At 40.3% G+C, this 16,773-nt stretch overlaps 1 protein-coding gene across 1 annotated transcript in view; it reads right to left on the reverse strand.

Moving 5' to 3' along the window:
* SLC5A1 (solute carrier family 5 member 1) overlaps nt 1-16,773 on the reverse strand; it is a 79,783-nt gene that overhangs the window by 21,524 nt on the left and 41,486 nt on the right. The window contains exons 7-12 of the mRNA XM_077761501.1: nt 16,258-16,338; nt 14,263-14,483; nt 13,881-14,016; nt 12,372-12,479; nt 6,854-7,004; nt 4,581-4,749 (exon numbers count right to left, since the gene is read on the reverse strand). Coding sequence (XP_077617627.1) covers nt 4,581-4,749; nt 6,854-7,004; nt 12,372-12,479; nt 13,881-14,016; nt 14,263-14,483; nt 16,258-16,338 — 866 coding nt within the window. The remainder of the gene's footprint in view (nt 1-4,580; nt 4,750-6,853; nt 7,005-12,371; nt 12,480-13,880; nt 14,017-14,262; nt 14,484-16,257; nt 16,339-16,773) is intronic.

The raw sequence follows: 16,773 nt of genomic DNA on the forward strand, positions 1-16,773 counted from the left end.
TGTGTGTGTGTGTGTGTGTGTGTGTGTGTGTGTGTGTGTGTGTTTGAACAGGGAAAGAGCAGAGAGAGAGAGAGAGAGAGAGAGAATCCCAAGAAGGCTCCATGCTGTCAGCACAGAGCCTGACACAGGCCTTGAGTCATGAGATCATGTGAACTGATCTTACTTAAATTCTACTTAATTAACATGTAGTATAATTTTTTACTTAAATTTTTTTTACTTAATTTTTTAAAAATTTTTTTACTTAAAAATTTTTACTTAAATTCTACTTAGTTAACATGTAGTATAATATTGGTTTCAGGAATAGAATTTAGTGATTCATCACTTACATACAACATCCAGTCCTCATAACAAGTGCTCTCCTTAATATTTATCACCTATCTAGCCCATCACCAACCGCCAGCCTCCATCAACCTTCAGTTTGTTCTCCATCATTAAGCATCTGTTATGGTTTGCTTCCTCTCTCTTTTTTTTCCCTTACCATACGTTCATCTGTTTTGTTTCCTAAATTCCACCTATGAGTGAAATTATATGGTATTTGTCTTTATCGGATTGACTTATTTCATTTAGCATAATATACTCTAGCTCCATCCACATTGTTACAAATGGCAAAATTTCATTATTTTTGATGGCTAAGTAATATTTCATTGTGTTCATATATACACCATACCACACACACACACACACACACACACACACCCCACTTCTTCTTTATCCTTCATCAGTCAATGGACACCTGGGCTCTGCTCTTTCTACAGTTTGGATATTGTTGATCATACTGCAATAAACATTTGGGTGCATGTACTCCTTCCTATCTGTATTTTTGTATCCTTTGAGTAAATACCTAGTAGTGCAATTGCTGAGTCATAGGGAATTTCTATGTTGGGCTTTTTTGGAACCTCAATACTGTTTTCTAGAGTGGCTGGACTAGTTTGCATTCCCAAAAACAGTGTAAGAAGGTTCTCATTTCTCCACACCCTCACCAACACTTGTTGTTTCTTATGTTGTTAATTTTAGCCATTCTTGCAGGTGTGTGGTGACATCTCATCATGGTTTTGATTTGTATTTCCTTTTTTTTTTTTTAATGTTTTATTTCTAAGAGAGAGAGAGACAGAGTGAGCAGGGGAGGGTCAGAGAGAGAGGGAGTCACAGACTGAAACAGGCTCCAGGCTCTGAGCTGGCAGTCAGCACAGAGCCCGACGCGGGGCTCGAACCCACGAACCGCGAGATCATGACCTAAGCGAAAGTCGGACGCCTAACCGACTAAGCCACCCAGGCGCCCCTTGATTTGTATTTCCTGATGATGGGTGATGTTGAGCATCTTTTCATGTGTCTGTTAGCTATCTGGATGTTTTATTTGGAAAAGTGACTATTCATGTCTTTTGCCAACTATTCATGTCTTTTGTCTTTTTTCTTAACTCGGTTGTTTGTTTTTGAGTGTTGAGTTTGAGAAGTTCTTTATAGATTTTGGACAGTAACCCTTTATCAGATATGTCATTTGCAAATATTTTCTCCCATCCCGTAGGCTTACTTTAGTTTTATGCAGAAGCTTTTTATCTTGATGAACTCCCAATAGTTCATTTTTCTTTCATTTCCCTTGCCTCTGGCAACATGTCTAGTAAGAAGTTGCTGCAGCCGAGGTCAAAGAGGTTGTTGTTTTTTTCTCCAGTAGGATTTTGATGGTTTCCTGTCTCACATTTAGGTCTTTCATCCATTTTGAATTTATTTTTGTGTATGGTGCAAGAAAGTGGTCTAGGTTCATTCTTCTGCATGTTGCTGTCCAGTTTTCCCAAAACCATTTGTTGCAAGGACTGTCTTTTTCCCATTGCATATTCTTTCCTGCTTTTCAAAGATTAGTTTACCATATAGTTGTAGGTCCATTTATGGGTTTTCTGTTCTGTTCCATCAATCTATGTGTCTGTTTTTGTGCCAGTACCATACTGTCTTGATGACTACAGCTTTGTAATATAGCTTGAAGTCCAGAATTGTGATGTCTCTGGCTTTGGTCTTCTTCTTTTTTTTTTTTTTTTGATTTATTATAAATTTAATGGAAAAAGAACAAAACACAACACAGCATAAACTTGAGAAATACATGCAGATTCATTGGCAGAAGATTATTTCAACATCAGCAAAGAACAGATCATAGAAGATTTTAAGGAAAAGCTAATGTGACCTNAGGACTTCTTTTCAACATTACTTTGGCTATTACAGGTCTTTTGTGGTTCCATACAAATTTTAGGATTGTTTTATGCTAAATCTGTGAAAAATGCTGGTGGCGTTTTGGTAGGTATTATATTGAAAATGTAGATTTCTTTGGGTAGTATAAACATTTTAACAAAATTTGTTCTTCCAGTCCATGAGCATGGAATTTTTTCCCATTTTGTGTGTGTGTCTTCTTCAATTTCTTTCATAAGTATTCTATAGTTTTCAGAGTACAGATCATTTACTTCTTTGGTTAGGTTTATTCCTAGGTATCTTATTGTTTGTGGTGCAATTGTAAATGGGATAGATTTCTTGATTTCTATTTTCTGCTGCTTCATTATTGGTGTATAGAAATACAACAGATTTCTGTACATTGATGTTATATCTTTGACTTTGCTGAATTAATGTATTAGTTCTAGCAATTTTTTTGGTGGAGTCTTTACAGTTTTCTACACAGAGTGTCATGTCATTTGCAAATAGTGAAAGTTTGACATCTTCCTTGCCAATTTGGATGCCTTTTATTTCCTTTTGTTGTCTGATTGCTGAGACTAGGACTTTTAACACTGTCAAATAGTAATAGTGAGAGTGGGGATCCCTGTCTGGTTCCTGATCATAAAGGAAAAGCTCTCACTTTTCCCTCATTGAGGATGATATTAGCTGTGGGTTTTTCATAATGATGTTGAGGTATGTTCCACCTACCCCTACTTTGTTGAGGGTTTTATAAAGAATTTTATTTTTTGTCAAATGCCTTTTCTGCATCTTCTGAGAGGATCATATGGTTCTTATCCTTTCTTTTACTAATGTATTGTATCATTTTGAGTTATTTGCAAATATTGACCACCACCTGTAGCCCAGGAATAAATCCCCTTTGATTGAAGTGAATAATGTACATTTGGATTCGATTTGCTAGTATCCTGTTAAGAATTTTTGCATCCATGTTCATCAGAGATAATACCCTGTAACTCTCTGTTTTAGTGGGACTTTGCCTGACTCTGGAATCAAAGCGATGCTGGCCTTGTAAAATAAGTTTAGAAGTTTTTCCTTCCATTTCTTTTCTTTCTTTCTTTCTTTGTCTTTTTCTTTTTCATTTTCTTTCTTTCTTTCTTTCTTTTTTTTTTTTTGGAAAAGTTTGAGAAGAATAGGTATTAACTCTTCTTTAAGTGTCTGGTTGACTCAGTCAGTTGAGCAGCCCACTTCAGCTCAGATCATGATCTCACGGTTCGTGAGTTTGAGCCCTGCGCCAGGCTCTGGGCTGACAGCTCGGAGCCTGGAGCCTGCTTTGGCTTCTGTATCTCCCTCTCTCTCTGCCCTCCCCTGCTCACGCTCTGTCTCTCTGTCTCCCAAAAATAAATAAATGTTTAAAAAAATGTTTTAATGTGTGGTCAAATTCCCGTAGGAAGCCATCTGACCCTGGACTTTTATTTGTTGGAGATTTTTGTTTACTGATTCATTTCTTTGCTGGTTATGAGTCTGTTCAAATTTTCTATTCCTTCCTTTTCAGTTTTTGGTAGTTTGTATGTTTCTAGGAATTTGGCCATTTTTTCCAGATTGCCCAGTTTGTTGCCATATAATTTTTCATAAAATTCTCTTATATTGTTTGTATTTCTATGGTGTTGGTTGTGATCTCTCCTCTTTAATTTGTGATTTTATTTATTAGGGTTCTCAAAGGAGCCATTCCTAATTTAACTTTAACCTGCCTTTCTACCATGTCTTCCATTATCCATACACACAAACTCCCTCTTGAGCCAGGGGAGATTCCTTTCAAGCCCGACCCTCACACTTCTCCTTGCACTTCCACCTCTGAGCCTCAGGAAGGTGCTGTTCTCTCTGCTTTGAATGCCCTCTCTTCCCTCTCAGTTTGAGCTCATGCTGATATAGCCTTTCTGAGAATCCGTTCTTATGTTCTATGCCACATTTTATCCCTCAAATATTATCTACCTTATGCTATTTTGCATATAAACTTCTTGAGCACCAGAACTTCATCCTTCACTGGGCCCTGAGAAGTACCAGCTGGAAAGCCAAGCTCACTGAAGAACCACTAGAGGTAGCCTGTGCTAAGACTTGTTTCTGAGCTGCTCACCCAGGGACTACAAACTTCCTAGGGAGTGTCATGTTGTGAGGTCAAAGTCATCAAGATTGGATGGAAAATGTACATCATTAGCTGGAAATGATTTTGGAACCTGCAGCAAGGAGGAGAGGGGAGTCCAAAAGAATGTGAACCCAGGAGAGTCCCTGAAGCCTTTCCCATACAAACCCTCAGCAGCACATCTTCCTGCTTGAGATCTGTGAGAAATAGAACCCCTCTCACAGAAAATATGCAGATCTGGACGGGAATTTCTGTGTCAGAGTGGTTTTTCAGGGTATGCATAAATGATACTTACCTGCTCATTGACTCTCTTGCAGAAAATAGCAAGCAGGAAGACAGCTGCAATGGGTGGTCCCAAGTAACTGGTAATGGACTGGATGTAATCAAAGAGCTGTCCACTTTGTGCTGACTGCACAATGGGCACCCAGGCAATGCTGATGCCAATCAGCACCAAGATGAATAACCTGAAATCAGAGCCCCCACAATAGAATATCAATAAATGACTCTATGTGAATAAATATATATATCTATGCATCAAGTGTGTGTGTGTGTGTGTTTGTGTAACATGACCATGGCAAGAAAAAATAATCAGCAAATTCATTCTTGAGGATTTCTTTTCCTCTGTATTCCGCGTCCTTGGGAAAGTCATCTGTGCCTGTGAATAATTGAAATGCACTTGACTTTCAATAGTAACCTGAACCAGTCACTGCCAGTAAGAGAATCACACTTCGACAAGTAGTAGTGTATAGGAATAAGTATATGGAATTTGGAGCCATACAATCCTGGATTCAAATAGTTTTCTCTCTGAGACAAAGGACACCTTCCTTAACCTCTCTGAGTCACAATTTCCATTTGTGAATTTGGAATAATATGACTGACCTTGATATTTTGGAATAAGGATTAGCTATAGTAAAACACCTAGCAAACAGTAACCACTCAGTAAGGTAAAGACTATAATTTTTTATTTTCTTCTCCTCCTCCTTCTCCTTTTCCTCCTCTTCTTTGTAAAAAAAAGGTGAAAACCACAAGCCAAAAAGAGTTTTTAAAGAAACAAACACTACCAAGTATTTCCGACTCTCCTCTTCTTGAGTTTCACTTCAAGTCTTGAAGAGATTGGAGGATTCCCTTCAAAGCTCCTCTTGTGCTCTTGATTTAATTAGAAAGAGGGCTATGATTCTCTTCTCTTACTTACATGAATTTAAGACAAAAGAGTCTTAAACTAACCTTTGCAAAACAGTGTTTTCACTCATTATTTCTCCCTCAGGAATGTCCTTCCCACTGCTCCCCATTTACCCACTACCCACCATTTTGGATTCAGCTCATGTATCCCTCCTCTGGGAGATTTCCTCAACTACTGCAAGCCGTGCTTACTTCTCCCTTCTCTGGGCCCTTGGTTGCTCTTATAGTCCCAATAGCAAAGCTTGGGATTGTTTCTTGTAAGCTCTTCTAGTGCAAGGATAAGCCCCAGGACAACAGTCATAGAAAACAGAAAAATGTGAGCCCAAACAATCTCAGAGCCAAGCAGGCCAGCCCTGAGCAAAGAAAAAAAAAATGGTACTCTTTCCATGTTGCATCTTGAGACTTATAGAGAACAGAAAAAAATTGTAAAGTCCTTTCTAAGGAAAAAAACAAACAAACAAACAGTCAGGGTGATGGTGCTGCCTTCTGTGAAGCAAAGTAGTAGACTCTGGCCTGGTCAGATCTCCCTTGGATACCAGGTGTCTCTCTCATTACCTGGGAGCAGCCTGTCATTTTCCCTTTCCTTCCTTTGCCCTAATCTTACTGATGAGACCTATGAGGTAGCAGCCCATACCCCTCCTGAACTCACTGTGAAACTTTCCCTTGACTGACATCACAGGGACTTGATCCTCCTGATCTGAAGAGGTTGACCTGCCACAACCCACAAAGAGGCATTGCAGAGCTTTAGTTAGTACTGTATGCGGAGGATCCACTCTGGATTATGAGCACCTCTGACCTATGTATCAACCCTTCTGGGTTTCAGTATGCTATTGTGTCCATTATTCCATTTGGCATAACAATGTACACATAGCATTGTGCTTTAGACTTTACAGAGCATGTTCCCAAGCATACCATCACTTGAACTCCATAATGGTCTTGCAAAATGTTGAAGCAAAGGGTCAAGGCATCAGACTCGTCTGGGCCTCAAAGATAGCCCATATGAAAAGCTATAGTATAGGGCTGAGAAACGTCACATGGGACAGTATAATGGGGCTTGGACAAGGACTCAGTTGGCCTGAGTTCCAATCCTGTCTCTGCCGCCATCCAGACTGCCTGGATTTAGGCAAGACAAGCCTCGTTTTGTTTGTTGATAAACTGAGGGTTAGATTAGATGATTTCTGATGTCATATCTTACTCCAAACAGGCATTGTTTGATGATCTTTAATTTAAAGTTAAATGCCACTGAAGTGCAAATATAACTAACTACAGAGGTTACTCCAATTCTACCCAGATATGTACCAATCTTCCTTAGCACGGGGAGGGAGGGTGGGGAGGGGTAGGACAGATCATTCAAGTTCGTGGTGGGTGACAAGAAGAAGCTTCACTCACCTTCCTGCAATCATGAGCTCTTTCTCAGATGCCCTTTTCCGGATCTTGGTGTAGATGTCCATGGTGAAGAGGGTGCTGGCACTATTGAAGATGGAAGTTAGGGAGCTCATGAGAGAAGCCAACATGACTGACAGCATCAGGCCTCGCAGTCCTGGAAGAGAAGAAAGTTCTGAGTGGCACACACAGCACCTCAGCTCCTTTGTACTTAGAAATTGTGAGGATTCAAGGTTTGTTTGCCTTCTGAAACTATGCCATGTTCTTTGATTTATCTCTCCAGAAAGACTAGACATTTTAAGGAATGGACTGTGGCTTTAAATTATATTGTAAGCCCAAAGCAGTCAACAAAGAGATAGGGGCAAAACATATATGAGGTAAACAGTTTGCACTTGAATTATGATGATGGAGGTTAATGGTGATTCAGGTGGTGATGGTGTGTGTATGTTTCCATCTAAGAGGACTTTTATAAGGTTTTTTACTCAAAAAATTTCATGGTATATCAAGAGATTCAAACTAGGATTCCAAAGATAAGGTTTTCAAGAAAGTGAAAAACCCATAGAATGGAAGGAAATACTTGCAATTCATATATCTAATAAGGGTCTGGCATGCAGAATATATAAAGAAATGTGTAGCTGAACAATAAAAAGACAAAAAGTCCAATTAAAAATGGCCAAAGAATTTCAATAGAAATTTCTCCAAAGAGTTTCTCAAAAAATTAAAAACAGCAATTGCACTACTAGGAATTTATCCAAAGGATACAGTGGTGCTGATTCATAGGGGTACATGTACTTCAAGTTTATAGCAGAGCTTTCAACAATAGCCAAATTATGGAAAGAGCCTAAATGTCCATCAACTGATAAATGGATAAAGAAGATGTGGTTTATATATACAATGGAAGGCTACTTGGCAATGAGAAAGAATGAAATCCTGTCATTTGCAACAATGTGGATGGAACTGGAGGGTATTATGCTAAATAAAATAAGTCAGTCAGAGAAAGATAGATATCATATGTTTTCACTCAAGTGTGGAACTTGAGAAACTTAACAGAAGACCATGGGGGAAGGTAAGGGGAAAAAGTAGTTTCAAACAGAGAGGGAGGTAAACCATAAGAGACTGTTAAATACAGAGAACAAACAGAGGGTTGATGGGAGGGGGGAAGAGGGGAAAATGGGTGATGGGTATTGAGGAGGGCACTTGTTGGGATGACCACTGGGTGTTGTATGTAAGCGATGAATCACGGGAATCTACCCCCAAAACCAAGAGCACACTGTATACACTGTATATTAGCCAACTTGACATAAATTATGCTTAGAAGAAAGAAAGAAAGAAAGAAAGAAAGAAAGAAAGAAAGAAAGAAAGAAAGAAAGGAAGGAAGGAAGGAAGGAAGGAAAGAAGGAAGGAAGGAAGGAAGGAAGGAAGGGAGAGAGAAAGAGAAAGAAAGAAAGAAGGAAAGAAAGAAATTTTCCCAAAGAAGATAAGCAAGTAGCTAATAATCACATGAAAACATACTCAACATCAGGGAAGTTCAAATCAAAACCACAATAAGATACTACTCTGTATCCACTAGGGTGGCTGTAATAATAATTTTTAAAAAGGACAGATAATAACAAGTGTAGGTGGAGATGTGAAGAAAAAGGAGCCCTCATACATTGTTGGTAGTAATGTAAAAGGGCATAGCCACTGTGCAAATAATCTGGCAGTTTATCAAATTAAACATGTAGTTACCGTATGACTCATTAATTTCACTCCTAGGTGTCTGCCCAAAAGAAATAAAAACTTATGTCCACATAAAGACTTAAACATGAATGTTCATAGCGGTATTATTTATAATAGTCAAAAAGTAGAAACAACACAAGGTCCATCCACTGACAAATGGATAAACAAAATGTGACATGTCCATGCAATGGATTATTATTTATAAATAAAAAGGAATGTAGTATTTATATATGCTACAACATGGATGAACCTTGAAAGCATTATGCTAAGTGACAGAAGCCAGACAAAAAGGACAACTATGTATAATCTCATTTATGTGAAATGCTCAGAGTATGCAAATCCATAGAGACAGGGAGAAGATCATGATTTCCTAGGGCTAGGGGATTTGGGGTGAAATATGGGACGATTGCTAATGGGTATAGGATTTTTTTGGAAATGATAAAAATTGTCTACAATTGTGGTGATGGTGGTACCACTCTGTGAATATACTAAAAAACCACTGAATTGTATACCTTAAATGATGAATCATGTGGTATGTGAATTACGACAGTAAAGTTGTCATTGAAAAAAAAAAAGACAAGGCTGTATTTCCAACTCTGACCCTAAGCAAGTTATGCCAACCTCTAAGCTTCATCTTCTGATGTGTTAAATAGGGATAATACTACACTTGCCCAAGGCAGAATAAGGGATTGTTCTTAAATTTTTCCCAATCATGGCAAGCATGGCTGGCTATAAGCTCTGTTACCACTTCCATACCAAGGACAGCATAAAGTTGTCGCTGCTAGGCTGGAAAGCCAGGTCGTGCTGAGAGCCCATCATAGAGCGTATAGTCTTAGAAGTAAAAGTAACCTTAGAGGTCCCCTAGGCCTATCGTCCATTGGTAGAATCCCTTCTACGTTTCTTCTGCCCAAACTCTCTAGCAATAGGAGATCTACTACTAATCAATCAGGAGTCTGCTCCCTCTTGGACAGTCCTAACTAGGCTGATATCTGACTCTTTATGGCCTTAGACATAGTCCTTATGCTACCTAGCCAAAGAGGTCTTACCTTTCATCCACTTTACCATCTTTCATATATTCAAAGATAACTCATATCCTCTTGAACTCTCTCTTCTCCACACTAAAGATCCTCAATTTCTTATAATACTCTTTATAATTGGGTTTGGGGACCCAAATATACAGAACTTGACATATTACCTCTACTAAACTTCAGCTTATTTCAGTAAACATCCCTGCCTCTTGAGATCACTTTGGAAATGATTCTATCATTCCTCTAGGTTTGTATCTGTAAGTAATTTTATAGTTTTTTTCATCTACAGCCTTGCAAGAAGAATAATAAAGGCTGTCTACTCCAATTATTTTGTCATTTGTTGGGAATCTTTTAATGGACCCTCCTGAGTTTGTACCATGTAGACCACAGAGTATTGGAGCTATAGAAGGAGTTATAAAGATCCTCTAGTCTAATTCCCTCACTTTTCAGTTGGTAAAACAAAGGTCCATTTTGGGGCACTTGGGTGGCTAAGTCAGTTAAGCATCTGACTCTTAATTCAGCTCAGGTCATGATTTTGTGGTTCGTAGGATGTAGCCTCATATCAGGCTCCATGCTGACAGTGTGAAGTCTGCTTGAGATTCTGTCTCCTTCTCTCTCTGCCCCTCCCCCACTTGCATGCTCATGTGCACACAGGCGTTCTCTCTCTCAAAGGACATAAATCAAAACATTTAAACAAAGGTCCATTTCAAGGAGTTAGTAGGTAGGGCTTCAAGCCCTAGCTCTGCCATTTGTTCAGGGTTTCTTCACCAGTTAATTGTTAAGCTGAGATAGAGCTCTCCTCTTTGTACTACACTCTTATCAAAGTCTTTTTCACTCAATAAATGTTTGTTGAACAGAATTTTACAGTGGTCCAAACAGACATAATGGTATGTCAGTGTAAGGTGATACTACACTGGAGATAGATGAGATAGATGAATATAAGAGATATTTAGGAGGCAAAGTGGACAGAATTTAGTGAAAGATTGATGGGGCAACATCTACTGGCCATGTGGAGGAGGCTGAATCTTCAAATGAGACAAAAAATCCCCAGTAGCCTAAAGGATGGGGGTAAAAAGGACAAATAGGAGAACACAGTATTATGGAATCCAAGAGAAGAGAATAACACAAGAAAGATGAGTGATCAATAATGCTGAATGCTACTGGGGTCAAATAAGATAAAGAATGGAAAATATCTATTTAATCTAACACAGGGAGGTCATTGTCGAATTCAGTGTTTGCAAAAGCCAGATTCCAGCTGAAGGTGAAGGAATGGCAATGATACATGCAAACATAGCATTTTGTTGTCTTGCATGCCATGCAACTCTCTGTCATGTACAATACACTCAAGCACAGTGTTCAGAGATACCTACAGTCCTCACCAACGAACTGCCAGTCTAAAGAAATAAAATAAACAGGGGTGCCGGGCTGTCTCTGTTGGTGGAGCATGTGACTCTTGATCTCAGAGTTGTGAGTTCAAGCCCCATATTGGGTGTAGAGATTACTTTTTAAAAAAAGTTTTTTAGTCTTAAAAAAAAAAGAAAAGAAATAACATAAACACCCCCACATAGGCCAATGTAATCCAAATAGGAACTCTAAAAGAGCCAGCCATATGACTCTTCTAATTGCAACCTTAATTAATAAGCAGCCCGTCTCAGTTGAATAGTTAATGATTACCCCCATTTTTATAGAATTTGAATGCCAATGGTTTGCCCAAGGTCATACATCCAGTTTCTGGTTTAAAAAAAAATTCAATTCCAGCCTTGAGCAGAATTAAGCAAGCCAGACACTGAGTTGCTATGTGGCATTGGAAAAAAAAAATCATTTTCCTTCTGTGGGCTTCAGTTTCCTCAAATATAAAATGAAAAGGATTGACTAAAAAGTCTCTAGGTTTCCTCTCAGTAATAAACTTTTTTGTTTCTTCTAAAACCTGATCAAGACCTTTGAATTTTTGGTCTCCTGATACCTCCCCTAATCTAACAAGATTTGCATCCCTTGAGCCAGAAATAGATTTTTCTTAACATAAAACATGAACAGTAGTCCTATAGGTCTACCCCAAAACTCTAACTATTCTGGACTCCAAGTACTCAATCTCTTAAGATAACACATTCTCTGTAGTGAGAAACCCTCATCCATCTACTGCCTCCAACTTCCTCATTTTAGAGCTAAAATCACTTGCTTTTCTCTCCAGCTTTTTTCTTAGAATATCAATTAGTTCCACAGGAAAAATCCTACTTACTTCAAGCTTTCATGTTAACGTCTGTTGAGAACTCCAAAAGACCTTCTAGATAAGCATGGAAAAGTTGTGTTTTTCGCTAACCCATTTTCAGATCACCTCTTTTCCAAGATTGACTGATGAACACATGCCAGGTCTCATAGAGCTCAACCAAGTCATAAGCCAACTTCCCACTGAAAGAAGACATGTTCAAAACCTGAGGACACCCAGAGGGAGGTTTTTCCTAGGGGCCCAGAAATGGCTTTTTCCCCAGAGGACTGCAGAAATCTACATAAAGCCTCCAGGGCACCTGGGTGGCTCAGTCGGTTAAGCGTCCGACTTCAGCTCAGGTCATGATCTCGTAGTTTGTGAGTTCGAGCCCCACATCAGGATTGGGCTGACAGCTCAGAGCCTGGAGCCTGCTTCAGATTCTGTGCCTCCCTCTCTCTCTGCCCTCTCCTGCTCATGTTCTGTCTCTGTCTGTCAAAAATAAATATTAAAAAAAAAAAAAAGAAATCTACATAAAGCCTCCAAAGCAAGACCCGACCAGAAAGGTGACTCTCACCATTGGGCATGAGTTCCACCACCAAAGTCGGGTAAGCGATGTTGGTACAGCCAACCTCAGTGCCACAATATTTCTTACATTCCGAGGGGACGGTGCAGGCAACTTTTTCTGGAGAAAGATGAAAAGCCATGTCAGTAAGTAGACATTGGGGAAATACTTCCAAGATTCACTTTCTTAAAACAAGGCTTCAAACAGGACATTCTTGTCCATGGCCCTGAATTGGTTCCACAGAGAGTGTAGCTCCAAGTTGAGCCCTTCAATGCCATGCTCCTGCCCCACTGGTATGACCATTTCTAAGATCTGACTGGGGAGAAAAGGGTTCTTAGGCAGAGGAGGGGGGTAGCAAAGCAACGCTCAGAGCAGGAAGGGAGGGAGCACAATCATTAGATTAAATCTTTAGCTAGGCCTCCCTACAGCTTAGCAGTAACTATTGTCTTGTTTCTTCTGAAAATCACAATGAAACTGTGGCTCCTAATTTTGAAGTTTATTTGAAGCAGCTTTTACAAGTAGGATTGAACACCAGATGACAGGGAATTTCCCAGTGGGAGTGCTGTTGGGTAGTACTTCTAAGATAAGAAAAATCTGGGGTTGAGAGAGAAAGGAAATAGCCTGGGAGTGGACGTGGACATGATCTAGAGACTTGGGGAAAATTCTAGTAACTTCTTTAGAATTAAATCAACAAACATTTATTAGGTATCTACTATAGGTATATCCTTTAGTGCTGTTTCACTGAGCACTGATTCATTACAGCACTACCTCAAATATTTTTAAGTGTGTTATATCTATTATATTATAAATTATTCAGTTAAGAATATTTTTCTCACGACAGGTGAGCTAGTATAGGAGTGTGAGAGCACTATTAGGAGCACAATTAACAGCCAATGGCATCATGTACCCCCAGACTGTCCTGTCTTTATTTTGGAGAGAGCTTACCAAAGTTTCACTCCATGGTGCTCTCTTTTTGCCATTATTTTGTATTCCAGGAAACAGTTTTGACCTATGATAGCTGACCAAAAAATGCAAATGGAAATCTGGAGAAGCCTCCAAAAGGTCAAAAAAGGTTCTATTACCCTAGACAGCAAAGTACAAGACTCAGGCTCTTCAAGGAAATTGTCCAAGAAACAGGGGTCTGAGCACCAAGCAATTAGAGACTAGGCAGCGTTCTTTGGCATTCAAGACATCATACACACCACCACGGCCTGGACTGAGCAAAAGGTTAGCAAATATAAGCTGGAAGAAGCTACAGCTGGAGGTGTATCATGACTTCAGAGTTTGCAGAAGGGAAGAAAGTAATTGTCAGTGTAAGGAACCAAGGAAGACAACCCCACAGGCTCTGTGACCTCAAGTTGTTTGCTATCTAAAAAAGGGGGAATAATAATGCCTCGTAATTGTGGCAAGAAAAAAAGAAGATTGCAGAATAGAAAGAGCAGGGAGCTACAGGGCTTTAGAAGCTACACAGAGCCTGGAAAATGGAAGAGAGTTGCTGCTGAGTCTAGCAAAAGGCATCACCTGTATACAGGATGCGGCTGATCATTCCTGGCATCACCATGAGGAACATAGGCAGCAGCTTCATGTACCCACACATGATACAGCCAGCCTTCACGTGAGACATGTTTTTGGCTGAGAGGCAGCGTTGCACAATGACCTGACAGAGAAAGCCAGTGAGAAAAGAGTGCAGGCCAAATACCCCTCAATGCCCTCTGGCTACCCTCAGCTACCCTCCTAAATGCCCTTGGCCCTTGGCATGGCACCCCCTTGTCACTAAAGCTCAGTGACCCCAGACCACAAAAGCCCTGTTCTACCGTACCCACTACCACAAGCCACAGATAGACAGGAGTCCCTGTAGAGACGTGTGAACACTCCATCCACTCCACACATCCAGCATAGGTACCTGATCTGTGCACCAGTACCACAGGGCAAGGATGGACAAGCCAAAGATGAGCCCAGGCCATGGCAGGTCTCCAGTGAGGGGGTCTCGGAAGATGTGGAAAGAGTCAGCTCTCGGTGTATAACATTCTTTCTTGATGGTGATGTTTCCATCAGAAGTCACAGTTGGAATGGCGTTCATGTACTTTGTCATGAAGGCATCATACCCTCCCACTTCATGAAAAGCTGGAAAATATCGTCAACAGACATCCTGAAACTCTCAACTCTTAATCTGAGTTTCTTTTTCCTGTGGATGCCTGAGAAACCACCCTTACAGTTTGGGTTTGAGCAAGTCACTTTCCCAATCTGGGCCTCAGCTTTCTCATTCAGAATGGGATTATCAACCCTGCCCACCCTCCTCAGGGGGGCTACTGTGAAGGTCCAAAACAATAACCTGTAAAAGTATTTCAACCATAACCTTTTTAAAAAGGGAAAGAATTTGGGGCATTCGACTTGAATGTCTGACTCTTGATTTGGGCTCAGGTCATGATCTCTTGTTTCTTGAGTTCAAGCCCCACTCTGCACTGGCAGTGCCTGCCTGCCTTGGATTCTCTGTCTCCCTCTTTCTCTGCCACTCTCTCTTTTTGTCTCTTTCTCTCAAAAATAAATAAATAAACATTAAAAATTGTTAATTAAAAAAGGGAAAGGACTTGAATTATTAAAAGAAAGACCTTGGTTTTAAAGATATAAGGCTTCTTTTCCCCTCCTCTTTGCTGTCAACAGCCTGAGTCTGTGTGTCTCAACCATACCACTCTTGGTCACAGCAATGTGGTAAGATGGACAAAGAAAGGGTAAGGAGTCTGGAGACCTACTATCTTTTGGCTGTGTGTTCTTGAATAAGGCATTCCAGCCTCTGCCCTGCAGAACCCCATGGACCACTGGGGGAAAACCAAATGGAAACTCTTGGAAAGCAGAGAATAGAGAGTGGATAAGAGGTTTTACAGGATACACAGACTATGGGCCCTCTTAAAAACAAAATGCATTTATATTTTCCCATAACAAGTACCTCTATATCCAGGGTCTCCAGTTTTGTCTTTAGGGTTTCCCAGACAAATGAAATTTCAAAATTGGGGTCAGGGGACAATACAGAATGACTAATTTTTAAAATTTTATCAAATACGGACATACACAAGAAAATGATCACTTATGGGGGTGAGAGAGAGAGGAAGGGGGTGATGGGCATGGAGGAGGGCACTCGTCAGGATGAGCACTGGGTGTTATATGGAAACCAACTTGACAATAAACTATTTTTTAAAAAATTACATAGGATGGTGTTTGTATGTTGTTAACTTATATAAGTGGTATTGTGTTATTCATCCCTTGAAATTTACTTTTTTCTTTGAATATAACTTTTAAGATATATCAATGGTCTCGTATGTAAATCTAGGCATTACTTTGTATATATCCAAACACACATACTTTTTAAATTTCTATATATGGGTATCGGTAACCTAGGACTCCTACACTAAAAAAAAAATGAATAAAAACATTGATACACACACACACACACACAGCCTCTGTGTGTGTGTGTGAAAAAAAAAAAGAAAATGATCACTTATTATCATCAATTCATAAAATAAAGGATATTTAACATTTGAATATATTTAGCCTGATAGATATTTAGCCTTATCCTTTTTTTTTTTTTTCTTTTTGCCCAGTTTTTCTGTGGAGAGCAGACCATGACATCAGAGGCCCACAGTGGGGACCACTAGCTCAGTCCATCTAGAGAGAGCAACAGGGAATCCAGGTATTATCTGGGCCAGGCCTAGTCTGACATCTCCAGGGCTGAGGAAGGCACCTCCTGTACACCTACAGAGATGGCAAATCCAGGCCGCACCACTCCCCTGGAGAGGGCAGAGGGTCCGGGTCAGCAGCAGGCAGGGAGGCTAGACTTGGTTTTCTTTCTCTGGGCCTCTTATTCTGCTTTCCAGCCTCCTAAATCTGCCCCAGCCCCACTTACCAAACCCGGTCAGGATAAAAGACCCCACCAGCATGATCACTGTCTGCAAGGTGTCCGTGTAAATCACAGCTGCCAGGCCCCCTAAGCAGGTAAAAGAGACAATACATCTGACCTCATATAGGAGGACAACTTGTCATCCTACCTCCTTTGCCCACCGCCTGTCCCTCTCCCTCTGCACACCCCTCAGCCACCTGCCTAGCTTTCCTTCCCTCTCTTGTTCTTTTACAATAGTCTACTACCCAGCATGTTCCCATACCTCCACTTTTCACCATGCTGGGAAGGCCTTGGAAATAGAATATTTCTCCCTACTTGATGAGGAAGAGTTTGATGTGAACATTTGAAGGCAGGAGAAGGCTCAAAGGAGATGGCTATGATATGGAGCATCTTCCATGGGGCGCCTGGGTGGCTCAGTCAGTTAAGTGTTTGACTTCAGCTTAGGTCATGATCTAACCACTCCTTAGTTCAGGCCCTGCATCGGGCTCTGTGCTGACAGGTCAGAATCTGTGCCCACTTCAG

The sequence above is a fragment of the Crocuta crocuta genome, unplaced genomic scaffold (genome assembly GCF_008692635.1).
Source record: "Crocuta crocuta isolate KB4526 unplaced genomic scaffold, BGI_CrCroc_1.0 scaffold348, whole genome shotgun sequence".
NCBI classification, from domain to species: domain Eukaryota; kingdom Metazoa; phylum Chordata; class Mammalia; order Carnivora; family Hyaenidae; genus Crocuta; species Crocuta crocuta.